This window comes from Pleurodeles waltl, chromosome 1_1, assembly GCF_031143425.1.
Source record: "Pleurodeles waltl isolate 20211129_DDA chromosome 1_1, aPleWal1.hap1.20221129, whole genome shotgun sequence".
Classification (NCBI taxonomy): domain Eukaryota; kingdom Metazoa; phylum Chordata; class Amphibia; order Caudata; family Salamandridae; genus Pleurodeles; species Pleurodeles waltl.
Window position 1 is genome coordinate 863,262,422 of NC_090436.1, and position 15,566 is coordinate 863,277,987.

The 15,566-nt window shown below is 42.0% G+C and overlaps 1 protein-coding gene across 14 annotated transcripts in view; it reads right to left on the reverse strand.

The window, feature by feature from the left end:
* Nucleotides 1–15,566, reverse strand: part of NTRK2 (neurotrophic receptor tyrosine kinase 2) — a 445,567-nt gene that overhangs the window by 284,369 nt on the left and 145,632 nt on the right. For 8 of the 14 annotated variants that reach the window (XM_069229668.1, XM_069229678.1, XM_069229641.1 and 5 more), the window contains one exon: nt 11,222–11,254. The exons of the other annotated variants lie outside the window; for them this stretch is intronic. In XM_069229668.1, coding sequence (XP_069085769.1) covers nt 11,222–11,254 — 33 coding nt within the window. The remainder of the gene's footprint in view (nt 1–11,221; nt 11,255–15,566) is intronic. 14 annotated transcript variants of the gene reach the window in all.

A 15,566-nucleotide genomic window follows, 5' to 3' on the forward strand; every position in this document is an offset into this window, starting at 1 on the left:
TTCCTGCTCCTTGTGTGTTGTTGCTAAAATTTCCACTAAGCCAACCTGAATATTTCTCTTTCAGTAGCCACAGTTTTCTAGCAAAACCTCAGTCTTCATAAACAACCATGGACCCTGAGGCACTTCTTCTACTGTTCTTGCCACAATTAGTTGCTGTCAAATACTTACTCTCACATGTGTTTATCTCAGTATCCTGGGGCTAGTAAATGAATTGATGTTTTCAATTTTGCACCAAAGTTTAAGAAAATCAATATAAATGCACTCTTTAAGATTGTGGTTGTGACAGGGATATATCTTTTTTGACTGGTTTTAAATTATGAATTCAATTGTATCAAGGCATTGCTCTTCGGGACTCTATACAAAACATCTTCTAGTTAAAGAGTCCATCTGTAGCTCAACTAATCAATCAATGACAAATCCAATCTTTCCTTAGCTAGTCCCGCTCAATTGCTTACCACTGATTAAGTCTTTGATGAACAAATATGCAGCTCTGTGAATAAGTGACAGTCACCGTGAAGAAAGTGCAATGACTTCACTAAGGCAATAGAGAATAACAACCCGAACATCATGGAGCAGGCATCATGACCTGTTCTTTCCTCCCATTCACAAATGCCCCCTTTAAATTAATTGAAAATACTTTAAAAAAAAGAAGTTTCATGAATTAACCAAATGGTGGGCAAAGCTGGACTAGGGAGCCAAAAGGCAGCTCTGTCAAAGATGTTCAAACCAGCCCACTCCCTCACTTTCCTCACTCTCTCTCTTTCCATCCATGCTTTCTCTTGCCTTTTCTACTTGCTCTCCTCTCCCTCTCTGATCGCTCGTTCTCTCGAAATCCCTCTCTACCCCTCTTTCTCTCTTGAAGCTCACTGTGGCTGCTGCATTTAACATCAGGGAGCTGGGGAAAGTGACAGATGCACCAGCAGTGGCCCTGGGCTTTCAAAACCAACCTCCAATCGCTATAGCCCACTCAGGAAGTGCCTGATGGAATAAAAAGCCAACCTGGCCTTGATGGCAGGATGCCGGCAATGTTCAGGAGCTCTTCAGTGTTACTATGCATCATTCGTTGTTGCACTTGGAAGCACACCAATATTGCTGAGTTTGTGGTTCAGTTGGATATAGTTTAATTGGAGTCCTCAATTTTAGTTCATTTTTGCATAAGGAGGATAATGCAAAATAACTTTATTCCTGAGTTAGAACATACTGGAATAATGGTATGCACTCTAAGCAGCGACACACCATTCAGTTTCAACCTTCCAACACAGGGTAGATATGCCATCCTTGGTGCAATTCCAACTTTCGACTTTTTCTGGCTTTGTTGTAGCAGCACTACAAGGGTTTATATTGGCCCCCGAAGAACAGCAGGCATTTTATTTGTTTTTGAAATTGTTGTCATATTGCAAGTGACATCTATACATTTACCCTTCTGTGACCTTTTTTGATAGATGGCTAGTTGGGAGTATTGGGAGCTTTTCCCATTCACTACATCCAGAGGATTCTTCAAGAGGGTGTGCAACGTTTTTATCATGCAATTAAAGTCTCATTCAGATCTTCAATTGGCCTACCCCTCTTTCATAAAGCTCACGATTTTTCTATGTTTATGCCCTGGTGCTCTTTTTCCATACTAACTGGCAGTATGTCCTTTTCTGTTCTTGATGTCTCTGAAAATGGGTGTACCCGAACACACTTTTACCTTTTAAGTCATAGTCAAAAGTGTTAGCTTTGCCTATTTTAAAGAAAATTCTACTTCCCCAAAACAATGTGAGAATAGCAGAATTTGGCTCTTAGGTTAGAGACATCTTGTATAAGTAAATGTGATTTATGTTATTTTTCAAGCTGATGTTATCATTATGAATGTGCTGCACAATATAGGTTTTATCAAAGCAAATCAGTGAATTATGAAAACAGAAAATGAATTCATGTGGATACCAATGGCAAAATAGGTTAAAGCATTATCACCACTGAATGTGGAACTATAGATTAAAGCAAGATTCATGCGTTCAAATGTCATGTATGGTTTGTCAAATATTCCTGTTTTTGTTCTTGCTGTTTTGTTTAGCTTGTATTGAAATCTAACCATAAATTGAAAGAGATGAGAAAAAAACTGAAAGCAATTCTGTAAAATACTGTAGTAATCACAAGTGGCTTTCTAATATGTTGATATCGAAAAGGCAATTCATTACTAAGAGCTTAGTTCTTCATTTGGTGTTTATATAAAGTCTAGCGAAAACATTTAAAGACATTTAGGCATTTCGATCACAATGTAGCCAGGTTGCAAAGAATGTGGCTTTTGGAACTGCTGGATAAAAATAAACTTAGTTTAGTATTGACTGGTGGTTTTCTTCGAATGCAACTTCTTCGGTCAATCTTCAGTGTGAAGAAACACCAATAGATGTAATATCACATCACAAGAAATCTTCCTTGCCGCTCCACTGGCTCTCTACCTGCTGTTTGACGGCCAGTTGCAAAGCTCTTTTCCTAGAATGACTTCCCTTGGTGATTCAGACCTAAGAGCTGAAGAATGTGTCACCTTATCTGTCACTGATTGTGTAATTCCAGTAGGCTTGTGGGTCAGAAATTACTGCTTCTTCCAGTTCTGTTGAAAAGACAGAGGAGAGCTGCCAGTGCCTTATAATGTGAGTTAGAAAGAAGGCACTGGAAGTGGGATTGTGAAAAGTGTAAGGAAAATTAGGGCAGGAAACAAATACTTAGCCGTATTCATCAGGTTTGATGAAGGGTGTGATTTTCTTAGAATGTTACTGTTTCCTTTTGAAGGTTGGGTTGTCTGCATTATTGGGGCGTCAACTGCTCGTTGTTCCCCTTCTCGTTGCAATGCTTCTTGTTGCTCATTGAAATCTACCCTATTAATCCAGCTGCCAGTAGAAGTCCTTTCATATATTGAAATGAACGAGAGAAGGAAGAACTAACTATACTATTAATTTTACCCCAACATCAGCAGATCAGGGGTAGAAACTACACTGCAAACTCCATCTTACTCATTCCATCTACTGAGGTGAACAGCAGACACTTAGGGGCAGATTTACAAGAAACTGGTGCATCAGCACTGATGCATCAGTTTTCTTGCGTCGCCCCTGCCCACCTAATGACACCATAGGTGCACCCTAGTTCCAATACGGCACACCATGGCAGTCTTTAGGATAATAGCGGCAACATTTTTGACACTATTGTGGCACTTTGCTGCACTAGCGTAAAAAATGTTGATGCTAGCACAGTAAAGTGCATGGAGGCACATTCATTTCAATGGGTGCTTCATTTTAACGCCTGCTGTTAGCAGGCATTAAAAATGATGGCAAAAATGGGCCAGTCAAATCTTGTAGATTTCACTGCGCCATTTTTACGGGTCTCCCTGTACCAGAACGCCCCCTTTGCATACATTATTCCTGGTGCAGACATAATGTGGTGCAAGGGAGTGCAAAGTGGCGCAATGCACGCATTGCTCCATTTTGTAAATCTGGCGCTGCAAAAATGCCTTCCTAATGCCTCATTAGTGTAAAAAAATGACACTAATGTGGTGCAAGGAGGCGGTAGGGACTTGTAAATATGCACTTAGTGTGCACAAGTCAAGAAGGCATACAGAAGTGGCACTGGTCGGCAGATAATTTTTTATGAAAATTGAAGATGTTGTAACACCACTAAACATTTACAGTAGTGCTTGGACATTAATGGAGCAACATGCTCCTGAATTATACCGCCTCAAGAGTCATTAAGTCACAACGTCAGTTTACATCGTCAAGGCACGTGAAGTCAGGGAAGCATTGTCACGTCACAACGCTGCATCATAGTTTCCATCGACAATAGCAATCCTCAGCAGTCACGCACTGTAGTTTTTCCTGTACATGGGAATGGTACAGAATTAACAATGCGCTAGAACCTGTGATTCAGAGCAGTGTACATTGCAATTTGAGAAGGACAGCATTGCTATTTAAAACTAGGGTATATGAAATTGTGGTTATTGCAGAGTAAGGCTTTTGTGACACTGAATCAGAGAGAGGTTTTAACCCTAACAAATTGTAGCTACAGATATCAATCGCTTCAAGGCCGCATTGTACTTTCTCACCACAGTGGACAGGGTAAGAGGACCTAGTGCATTCTTGGCAGTTACAGGGGAACCAGAATTCAAAAAGGAACAATGGACGGTTCGAAGTTCTGGAAACCTGTATTGAGGCTAATGGAGGCGATTTGTTTACGGGCAAAAGGAAACTGCCCTGTTGAAACATTGCCTGGATAAGGAAGGTTGAAGAATATTAAACAAATATATACCTTGAACCGCATTGGAGGTAGAGCAAGCTGGAGAGGTTCTTGATGAATCTCAACATGCACATTTCAACAAGCACATTTGCAAGTCGATCTAATCTACAAAAAGAAGTTGATCAAAGTTCTGGCTAAACACAACATTTTGGTAAGAGGGCAGCCACCTGGTGACCTTTGGGAGCATTTGTTTAATGTCTAAGACCTTTATAAGTCTTGTGTAATTATGGGTCTTTTCATAACAGAATGATTAGCGGCCATCTAGTACACAATACATCAAACCTTAAGTTACAAGAATTGTTTTTTTGACAGACGGGATGACCTTGGATAGATCAGTCATAATTACTCGAATATTTTAAGCCATTTTAGAAGGAATGAGATATTAAATTCATTATTATAAAACTCCTGAATGTGTGCAAAGTATGAATGGTCAGACAGATGTTAATGTGACTTTCAGAATATTTGAATCCTGGGCCAAAACCAAGGTAAACAGGATGTATACATTTGTTTCCAGTGTGGGTTGGATGGCCATGTCGCTTCAAGCAAAAAGTATCTAGCCATTGGTCAAGTATGCCATAAAAGTAAAGGGCACTTTGCTTGAGTGTGCTAAGGTAAAAGTGTGTTTACCACGAATAACAGAAAATTCAAACCTCTGTCCTCAATTAGAGAAGTGTGTGATGCCAAGACATCCTTGGAGTTTGGCCAGGTGAGGAATGATTGTTCCTATTATAAATTACGTTTTGGAGGTAAAAAGGTTAAGGTGATAGCTGATTCCAGTGGCAGGTACAAATTAATAGGGAAGAAAATGTCACAACAGTTGGAGATACAGAACTGAATTGTTTGCTTTTAAAATGGTTGGGTGCAGCAACAACTTAATTGACATTGTGGGTTATGTCAATACCACATTGAAGTTCAAGGGCGCGAGAATTCCCTAAAAAATGTATGCTGCTAAAGATGGGTCATGTTTAATAGGCTGGCTCCCAAAAGAGAGAGCTGTTAATGAAATTGTACCCAACTCATCCCAAACAGGTGAATAGATACAATTATGTTATGGCAGTGTCAGAAAAGGACCAGAACTGAACAGTAAGATGGGTACATCTTTTTTAAACTTTATTTTCAGACTCATTAGGTTTGTTGAAGGGGTTGTGCAGTGTATAAGGAAAATAGAATGATGTGCATTCAATGCACAAAGCAAGAAATATGCCTTTATCTGTGAGAAATTATTTAAAGAGGGAGATTGAGAAGTTGGCACTGCAGGGAGTGATTGAGGATACATAAAGGATGCAGCCTTGCAGGAGTTTGATGAGTAGATGGAGAGAAGTTAGTGGTGCCATGGAGCTTGCATATGAATATGTTGTTACTTGCAAATTTAGATAACTATGTGTGAGTGGAACAAAGAGAAGAGTGCACAAGAACATTTGGTGGCCAGGAATAGATAGAAGTGTAGAGGAGAAAATGTGTGATTTTGAGTGGCTCATTTTTTGAGTTATAATTCACAAAGGACTGTGACATACCTCTCACTGTGAAATGATGAGAATTTCTCATGGGTCATGGAAAAAATGATCACTTTACATTTCACATCCACATATGGTGTTAGGTGGTGTGCCAAAATATGTGATTATTGTTGTTGATCAATTTTCTCAATAGCCGGACGTAAAGTGTGTATCCCATGGTAACACAACTGAGGTGATCAAGTTTTTGAACAAGGTGATGAAACGGGAAGCTCTGCGTGATGAAGCAGTTACGGATAATGGTGTTCACATGACCTCTCAGGAGGTGCAGAGTTGTTTTTAAAGTGTTATGGCATCAAGAATACTGGAAATGTCTTTACTTCTCTCAAATAAGAGGTGAGATGGAAAGGCAGAACCAGGTGTTAAAATAAAGTTTTCAGTTAGCATTCAGTGATGGAAAAGATTTGAAACAAAAAAATTGAAAACCATGATATAGGTGTATCAACTGTGCCATGTGTGTTTAAGGATCAGATCCCATGAAAAAATATGCGTGGCAGGAATGCTGCTGAGTTTGTTTTGGATGTGTGCAATTGAAATTATTGTTTTAAATGAAAAAGTTTTAAATATTGGGAAAAGGGTATGTGTGGTCTTCATAGTATGTTATCGTGTTCTTTGGAAGGTGGTTGAGCTTGCACTTTGGGAGCATTAGCCGCTGTTGGCTGGCTTCACATTTGGATTATACTTGATTATTCTTTAAAATCTAGCTTGCTAATCTTGTTCTTTAAAATCTAACTTGTTGATCCAGCACTGCCTGCTGAAGTTTTTCAAGTTTTTTTCAAAGAGACACAATGCCCATAAAGATAATAACATTTTCTGTAGCTTTCTGGAAAGAACTCTGGGCATTTTTCACCTTTCGGTTCTCAGTGACATTACAGGTGATGACAGTGCAGCTTTTTTGTTTAGTGACCCACAAAGAGGTAAGATAAGTCCCTTATATTTTCTATATTTATGTTGAGCTCATTAAGGCCCTCATTCCAAACTCTGGCGGTCTCTGACCGCCAGGGCGGAGGGCAGCGGAAGCACCGCCTACAGGCTGGCGGTGCTTCCTGGGCTATTCTGACCGCGGGTTTCCCGCCGGTTTTCCCCTGGCCCAGGGAATCCTTCATGGCGGCGCTGCTTGCAGCGCCGCCATGGGGATTCCGACCCCCTTCCCGCCAGCCTGTTTCTGGCGGTTCTCACGGCCTGAACCAGGATGGTGGGAACGGGTGTCGTGGGGCCGCTGGCATGGGCAGTGCAGGGGCCCCCTAACAGGGCCCCATACAGATTTTCACTGTCTGCTTTGCAGACAGTGAAAATCGCGACGGGTGCACTGCCCCCGTCGCACCCCTGCAACTCCGCCGGCTCCATTCGGAGCCGGCATCCTCGTTGCAGGGGCTTTCCCGCTGGGCCGGCGGGCGGCCTTTTGGCGGTTGCCCGCCGGCCCAGCGGGAAAGCCAGAATGGCCGCTGCGGTCTCCTGACCGCGGAGCGGCCATTCGGCGGTAACCGCAGAATGACCGCCTAAATGTTTTTGGAAAGCTATGTGCACCATTTTTTAGCTCAGAGAATATCTAATACTGACCTGTTATTCAAGCATGGCAATTGGAAATGAATACTATAGATTTAGGTTGTACCTATCAGATCAGGCACCAGCACTGATCTCTGATATCTCATCAGTGTATGAGGAAGACCATCAATGATTGGAAAGTGATACATGATGAAAGTAAAGCTGTTTATCCAGGGGAATATAGAGAGTAATGATGGGCAAGACTATTTCTAAATCATTTGCCAAAGGACGAGGGCCTGTGCATCCAAAGCATTCTAGATTTCCATATACTTTCCCTCTTAAAGAAAATTATTACACAAATATTATTAACTGTATTTCAAGGACAAAAAGTGATGGGCCATCGTTCAGATTACATTTTGCTAGGAGAACATTTTTCAGCATTCCTTGCTGAGGTTTAAGATCTTACTGTTGACTAGCCCTCGTAATATTATTTTATACACATCTCCTATTTGTTGTCTTGGTTAAAATATATAAGGAGCCTGGATTGATTAATTTGTCTACTGGAGGGCGATTTTGAATAAAACAGTTACCCTCCCTGGATGAGACTATATTCATAATATATTGGAATTGTCATTGAAAGGCTTTTGTGGATTGATCATGATGTAATTATGTTTAATCCCTTTTATTTCTACTTAATTTTATGCATGAGCACTTTCTCTTTGAGCACAAATTACTCTTTTCTGATGCTTTCTCTTTGGGGCAACCATATATGAGATTGCATTAAAAAGGTATGCATAATATTGAATATACAAATCTATATATTTATATGTTTTTGTGTGTGTATGATTATTATTAAGGACATTGTATGCATTGTTCTGGATTGATAACATCTGACCAACTTTCAACAATAGAAAAAGAGATCTAGACTACTATTCAGAAGTGAGGTAGGCTAAGGACTCTGGCTTCACCTTAATGTTCAGTTTTTTCCAATTGAACCATTGTTGTTTAGTAATATTGGTTAGAATACAGGCAAAGGCACTATTGTTGACTATATTTTACTGGGTATTTGTAATTGGTATCAACAAAATAATGCAGCTACAAATCCAACCCTGTGGTTAGCAAGTTCACTGGAGCTCTCTCTCTATACACATTTGTTCCACCATTCCACCTGTGACCACTAATTCTCACATTCATTTTAGAGGCATAGACTCTCACTGGACAAACTCTTTCAGTAAGGCATGAAAAAATGGGTGCTACCTTCCAGTGTATTTCGGCAAATCGTACAATTTATGGCACAACCAAATATCACATGGAGACAGTTCAGGTTGTATGTGCTAAAAGTACTTAAAAGCTTTCATTCCATTGTGTGTGTTGTCTGTTCATACAAATGCATTGTCAAGTTTCTGCTCTGGCGTTTGCCATATATCCAAGATTTTATCATCTCATCTGTAATTATGTGGTGAGAGCTTTTACAAAATGTTTTATTTGACCTGATTAATTATCAGTTACCCAGAATTAACTAGAGTTTTGATTACACGCTTAAAGTATTGATCTGAAAATTTTTGACAAGATGATGACTATAAAGCAAAGATTTATTTGGATGATAAGTATGGGGTCCAATGGAATGAAGTTAAACGAGTGAACATTATGTATTTACTCTAATTGTTAAGAATGGAAAGGGCCCATACAGTGAATGCTGCCACAGTATGTATCAAACCCCATGCAGACGTCACCAAACAATTAACATTCTAAAATGCATATTGTGAATAGATAAGAAGGTCTGTTTTTATTTTGTCTTTACTTGATGGAACTTTAAAGAACTGAACCAGTCTATAAATGGACACTGGAATTGTATTTGGATTTGGATTTATAAACCGCATTCCGGCCGTAGCATCGAAGCGCTAAGCAGCAACCAGTGAAGAAAATGGAGAACTAAAAAAAAAAGGGAGCGGGAAGCAGCTGGGGAAAAGCTAAACTTAGGGGCATATTTATACTCTGTTTGCGACAAATGTGCGTCAAAATTTTGACGCACATTCGGCGAAAACCTTGCCCCATATTTAAACTATGACTCCTGACCCCGCGGACGTCAAAAAACCTCTGTGTGCGTCATTTTTTGGATGCGGGAAACCGCCTTGCGTTAATGACAAGCAAGGGAGGCGTTCCCGTCCAAAAAATGACTTTAAGGCCTGTGCGCCTTATTTATACACCTGCGTCATTTTGACGCACAGGAGGGGGCAGGCCTTAAAAAATGGTGCACAGCCTGATGTGCGCCGTTTCTTAACGTCTGGGTGAGGGCAGGCGTAAAGGGACCTGTGGGCTCACTTCCATGGTCTCGGACATTGGAAGCTGTCCAGAGGTGCCCTTCCCTGCCCCCAGGGATACCCCCTGCCACCCTCGCCCACCCCGGGAGGGCACCCATGGATGGGGTGACCCATCCCAGGTAAGTACAGGTAAGTTGAGGAAGTATTATTTTGTTATTTTTTAAAGTGGCATAGGGGGGCTGGGCCCGCCTACATGCCACTGTGCCAGAAGTCATTTCAATGGGGGTTGTGCGTCAAAAAATGGCACAAGTCCGGTTTGAGCCATGATTTTTTACTCAAACCTGACTTGCATCATTTTTTGACACACAACCCCCATTTTCCCTTACACGACGCTGCCTGGTTTGAGTTTTTTTTTTTTTTACTCTGACCAGTCCGCAGCGCCGGCTAACGTCAATCCTTAAATAAGGCACGAACATGAGTATTTAAGTGACACAGCAGTGTGCCTGAGCAAATTAATGATTCTTTCGAACACACATCAAGGCAAGTCATGACTTAAGAGCAAATGGTTGTTCATGCACGAACATTGACGTGCATAGTAATTCAGGCATCTGTCATAAAAGTGACGGGCAAGCAGCTGATAACATTAAATAATTGGAGTTTGTAAGTTTTGGGGCAAAAGCACATGACTATGGAAGTGATGACATCAAGTCATGTCGGTATGTAAGTGATGGTCTCAGAAAATCTGGAACACGCAATGAAATACATCGTTGAACATGGTCACAAAAGTGATGACACCAGAACACAAGCATATGTAAGTGGTGACAACAGAACATGCAAGTGTTGAAATAAGAACACAATGTCATGCAAGTGATGACAGGAAAGAATATGGGTATGGGAGCAAAGAAATCAGAAGGCATGAGTATGCAAGTGGCGTCATATTGCTAACATTTACAAGACATTAAACTGGAACACGTGGGCAGGCAAGTGATGACTCGGCAGTACAGAGTCAAGCAAATAACTCGCATTGCATCCACAAACCTTAAGGAATCCGCATAACAAAGCATTCAGTGGAACAGTTGGGCTAGTGTGTGGCAGCATTGGCAAATTGATATTTTATTTTGTTTCCCTTAGTTCTATTTCTCAATTGTACCTTTTGCTCGTATTTTGAACATGATACAGAACGACATCACAAATGAATCATGTCATTAAGTGACTTTAGGCCAGCAGTCGCCATGCCCAGTTGAAACATGTGGCTTGTTATTCATCACATATATACCGGGAGGACAACCACATTTTTCTGGGTTTGTCACTACTTGGACACAAAGAGAAACAATAAGCCACCTGCACCATGAAGAATTGTGACTTAGGACATGCCGAAAGCTGAATAGCCACACTCAGTCAAAGTGCCCACTAGGGACAGAAAGATGCTTCTGCCATTTGCTCACTCGTCCTATTTGAGTTAAACCGCACATTCAGTAGCCTTTAACAAGTGTATTTTATTATAAAGCACGGATACAAATGCTGCTGTGACTTATGGTCATATTTTGTTAGTGTTTTAAAAAAATCACTATTTTCCCTCCAGAATGTATCCGAGTGTAGCCACTCATTTTTCAGCAAGTTTTTCAAACTACGTTAGGTCATCATTGCTATTTTCGAATTCATTAAAAAAAAAAAAAAAAAAGATATTGGAATATATACCATAAAAGGCCGGATCGGTAAATCCTTCTTTACCTAAATAGAAAAAAAATTGCAAGAATTGGTAAATGTGAAATAAAAATAATAGTTACCATTTACATTGCAGTTAGGTTTTGAAAGTTGAAAAACTAACCAGTTACATCTCTAACCCATGTTGCGCACAGGCTACGTTCGAGTAAAGAAGTGCAAACCAAAAAAAAACTGCACAAAGACTCAAGAATACAAAGAAGGAGCACATAAATAATCACACAGAACAATATGATGAGGGTGAGCATTTGCTTTTTTTTTTAACAGCTTGAGAATTCACATCTGCAACCACTATTTAAACTTAACGTTGACTTTATTGCTATTGAATGGCCTTCAGTGAAGGGCTGAGGAGGCCCAAGTTTTGCCTTTTACACTTTTGCTGCCTTTGTCACCCAGTAGGACTGGTGTGCCATATGCCCCAGGATCTTTAGATAACTATTATTAACGCAGTTGTTCAATGAGTGCAGCAAAGAAGGCTTTTGGATGAGTTGCCCTGTGGCTTCCTTTCGGGTTGTTCTCAGGCATCTTAGCCTGCCTCTACATACACACATCTATCTATCTATCGATATATATATCTATCTATCTATCTATCTATCTATCTATCTATCTATCTATCTATCTATCTATCTATCTATCTATCTATCTATCTATCTATCGATCTATCTATCGATCTATCTATCGATCTATCTATCCTGGGCGAGGCAGGCTGGTGCCATTCTTTTGCTCCTGCCCAGTGGCTATTTCCTCTGCTCCTGCCCAGCAGGAGCAAAGGTGTGTTTCCTGCCTGGGAGAGTGCGGGCAGGGAATGAAATCTGTATTCCCTGTCTCAATCTACTGGGCAGGGAACAGCAGTGTCCTAGGGGACAGAGTCTCCAATATAATACTTTGTTTGAGTCCCTAGGAATGGGGTCCCTGGAGCCAGTCTACAGCTCATGGGGGATGGACACTCCCTCCCCAAAGAAAAACCACAGGCCCCAGAGGATGAGGTTCCTCTTTGAAGCTCCGATAGGGGCCGTACATCCCCCCTCCTGAAATGACTACTTTTGCCCTGGGAGACTGGGTGCCCAGGGCCTTACAGAGGCTGGGAGAGAAGGGCCACATGACCCCGAAACCTAACAAATTAATTGACCCATTAGGAAGGTGTCCCCAGGCCTTACAGAGGCTGGGAAGGGCGATGGTGGGCACATGCCCACCTCTCGATAATTAATATATAGGCCCTGAAGGGTGGAGTTCTGGGGTGTAACAGAGGCTCAGGAAGGGGGTCCCATGCCCCTTTCCCCCCAAAAAATATATTGGCAACCCTCACGGTCCTGGCCCAGTCAGGGGGCTTATTCTGGAAAAGACAGGAGCACATCCTTTTTTATTTTTTACAAGACCCCCACTTTGCGGTCCCATATAAACTAAATACAGTTTTTGGCCCCCTAAGAAGGGAGGACTTCCTCTTGGGAATCCCCCAACTGGGCCTAAGGGGCAGGGTATCCCCACCCGGCCCCTAATATGTTTTTTTAAAATACTTTTTACATGACAAGGGACTGAGTCCCCGAGTCAAAAAATAGCTGCTGGCACTTCTTTGTTGAAGTGGTGGCAGTCAATTAGATCTTATCTTGAGGTCTGAGAGATTAATGGAGGATCATTGTCCCTATATATACAGAAATTTTGAACCTTAATTTATCAAAACCTACTGAATGGAATTTACACCAACTCACAAAAAGCATGATTTCTTGACCAAGACATAACTTTTGACTAAATTCAGTGTAATTCCATTCAGCTGTTTTTGGGTCATAGCTCTTCAATTTTAGGACACATGAAGAGGTCTCTCAGGGACTCCTAGTGGGCAAAACTAGGCCCAAAGATTTCTTTTTTGGCCTATCCTTGAAACCACCATGGAGCTCAACAAACCCCTCAGTGTAAATTTATGAAGGATCGGCAGATCCAATAAACAATGGGAAAAAAATGACTCACACACCAAACTCCTGCTGCACATGGCCGGAGACCATGTGCAGCATGGGGTTAGGTGCACGTGGGGGCTTGGCCACAGGGCCTGGCAGAAGGCCCGGCCCTGTGGCCAATTGTGCACGGCGGCTGTTGTATTATATGTTATTTTATGTTACAAAACTTTGAAATTCACTAAAAAAACAAAGGTTACAGGGACTTTATAGTTAGGTTCACGTTTTACCCACACAAAACCATAGAAATTCCGCAGTTATAGTTATACTTATAGTTATACTTATCTGAAGAAACTATAACTTGCACCGTTAGGTAACCTTAGACCACAAATTATAGTTTATCAGCATAAGTATAATTATAACTGCTGGTCACATGTCCAGGTCTAGAGGGATGGGGTCCCCAGGGCCGAGATCAGCCCTAGGGAGGGGGGCCATTTGGTCCCCCTCCCCCCCAAAAAATTAGGACGGGCCCAGGGTGCTGGGCAGCCTCCCTCCCACCAAAAAAAGAAAATCAGGCCAGGCCTCGGGTATGGGGTGCCGGGGCTGAAATTGGCCTTGGGGGGACGTGCAGCCCCCAGCCCCAAAAAATACAAAATTAGGACAGACCTCAAGGGATGGGGTCCCGGGTGACAAGATCAGCCTGGGAAATGGGGGCCACATGCCCCCCCCAAAAATAAATATTTATGCCAGGCCCCAGGGGATGGGATCCCTGGGGCTGAAATTGGCCAGGGGGGCCACAAACACCCCACCTCAAAAAAAAAAGATTAAATATTTATGCTGGGCCCTTGGGGATGAGGTCCCCTTGGCTGATTTTGGCCTGAGGAGTAAGACCATGTAGGGCGGGTTGTTATACATTTTTGGCACTAATCCTGCAAAGTACCACAATAGCATCAGAAATTACGATGCTATTGATGTGCAGAGCCTAGATGGGGCGGTCAGGCCCCGCACAAAGCATTACTGGCCTCTTCTAACAGCATGAAACCAGTATTATCGGGAGAGTCTTGAAAGTCGACTGCTACCAATAGTGGATGACCATTACCAAGCTATCCATTACATATTTAGACGCCTCACAACCAGCGCAGAGTGCTGCTGCTTTGGAGCCGCCTGCTTCCATTACAGGCTTGCAGCGTCATTATGTTTTAAATGAGGCCCTCAATTTCACCAGAGAGTCACTACGAGTGTCATTTCTAATATTTCGATATACATAAAATAAAACCTCTGGCACTTTTAGTCACTAACAATCCATAGCCTCATTGACAATAATTGTACAATAAAACCTGCAGTACCACCTTTTGCATCTAGATACCCCTACACTGGAAACACAGGGAAACAAAGCAACATTTCTATATGTATAATATAAAAATGTGATAAAGACGCTGTCATTTACTGATGGTGTGAGTGATGGTGATATATAATTGTCAACAGTGATGCAATAATTCATGTGATTTCTTGTCTTCAGCATATACATTCTGCTGCAGCTGTATTCACTAGCAACACATATCCTCCTAGATAGCACATGGAAGGCTGCAGCACCCCTTTTAGCATCTAAAGGTCCTAGTAACTGATAAATATGACGTTTGCAAATAGATATAGAATAGAGCTTTCATATTTGTTTTAGTGTTGGTTGTTGGTTTGCTTTAGAAAGACAGAGCAAACCCCTGCAGAGCTTTTGTGCTGTTATTGTGGGCGTGGACTAACTCTGCACATTGTATTTTTTGGGGGGAAATAAGGGCAAGCCGCCGTAGAAAATGTACTGGCAAGTGATTGGTTGGGCAATTGTGTTCCTTTAATGTTTGGATGGCCCGGAATGGAGCAGGTTGACAAGTTGACAGCTGTCCCAACCTCCTCATGAGTGGGAGGCTCCTAACCGGCAGAAAACAAATAGATGCTGTGGTAACCATTACTTGGTGAGTGGCACTCTGCCCATCTTCAAGTATTCAGCAACCTAACATCCATCAGTGTGCTGCCTGCTGTATGCCTCCCACATGACTCTAGGGTGCCAGGAAAGCTGCCATCCTGTCTTCCCCTTGATGTCAGTGGGTGGCTCCCGGGCTCCGACCCTGATCAATAGCCCAGAAGACTCCTGATAACGCTGGACTAGCTGACAGCTGCTTTTTCTTACTCCGGCAGCCCTAGAAGTGAGTAGAAGAGCTAAAGAAGACGTCAGACGAGCTTGTCCCCTGGCAAGTAAAAGGATGTGTTAAAGCAATGGTTCCCAACCTGTGGTCCGGGGACCCCTGGGAGTCCACAAAGCATCCTCAGGGGGTCCGCAACTGCTTAGAAAACAAAATAAGATTAACAGATTAGGTCCCCAGCTTTCAGTAATGACTCAATGGGGGGTCCCCGGACTCCAATAATGATTCAGTGGGGGTCCC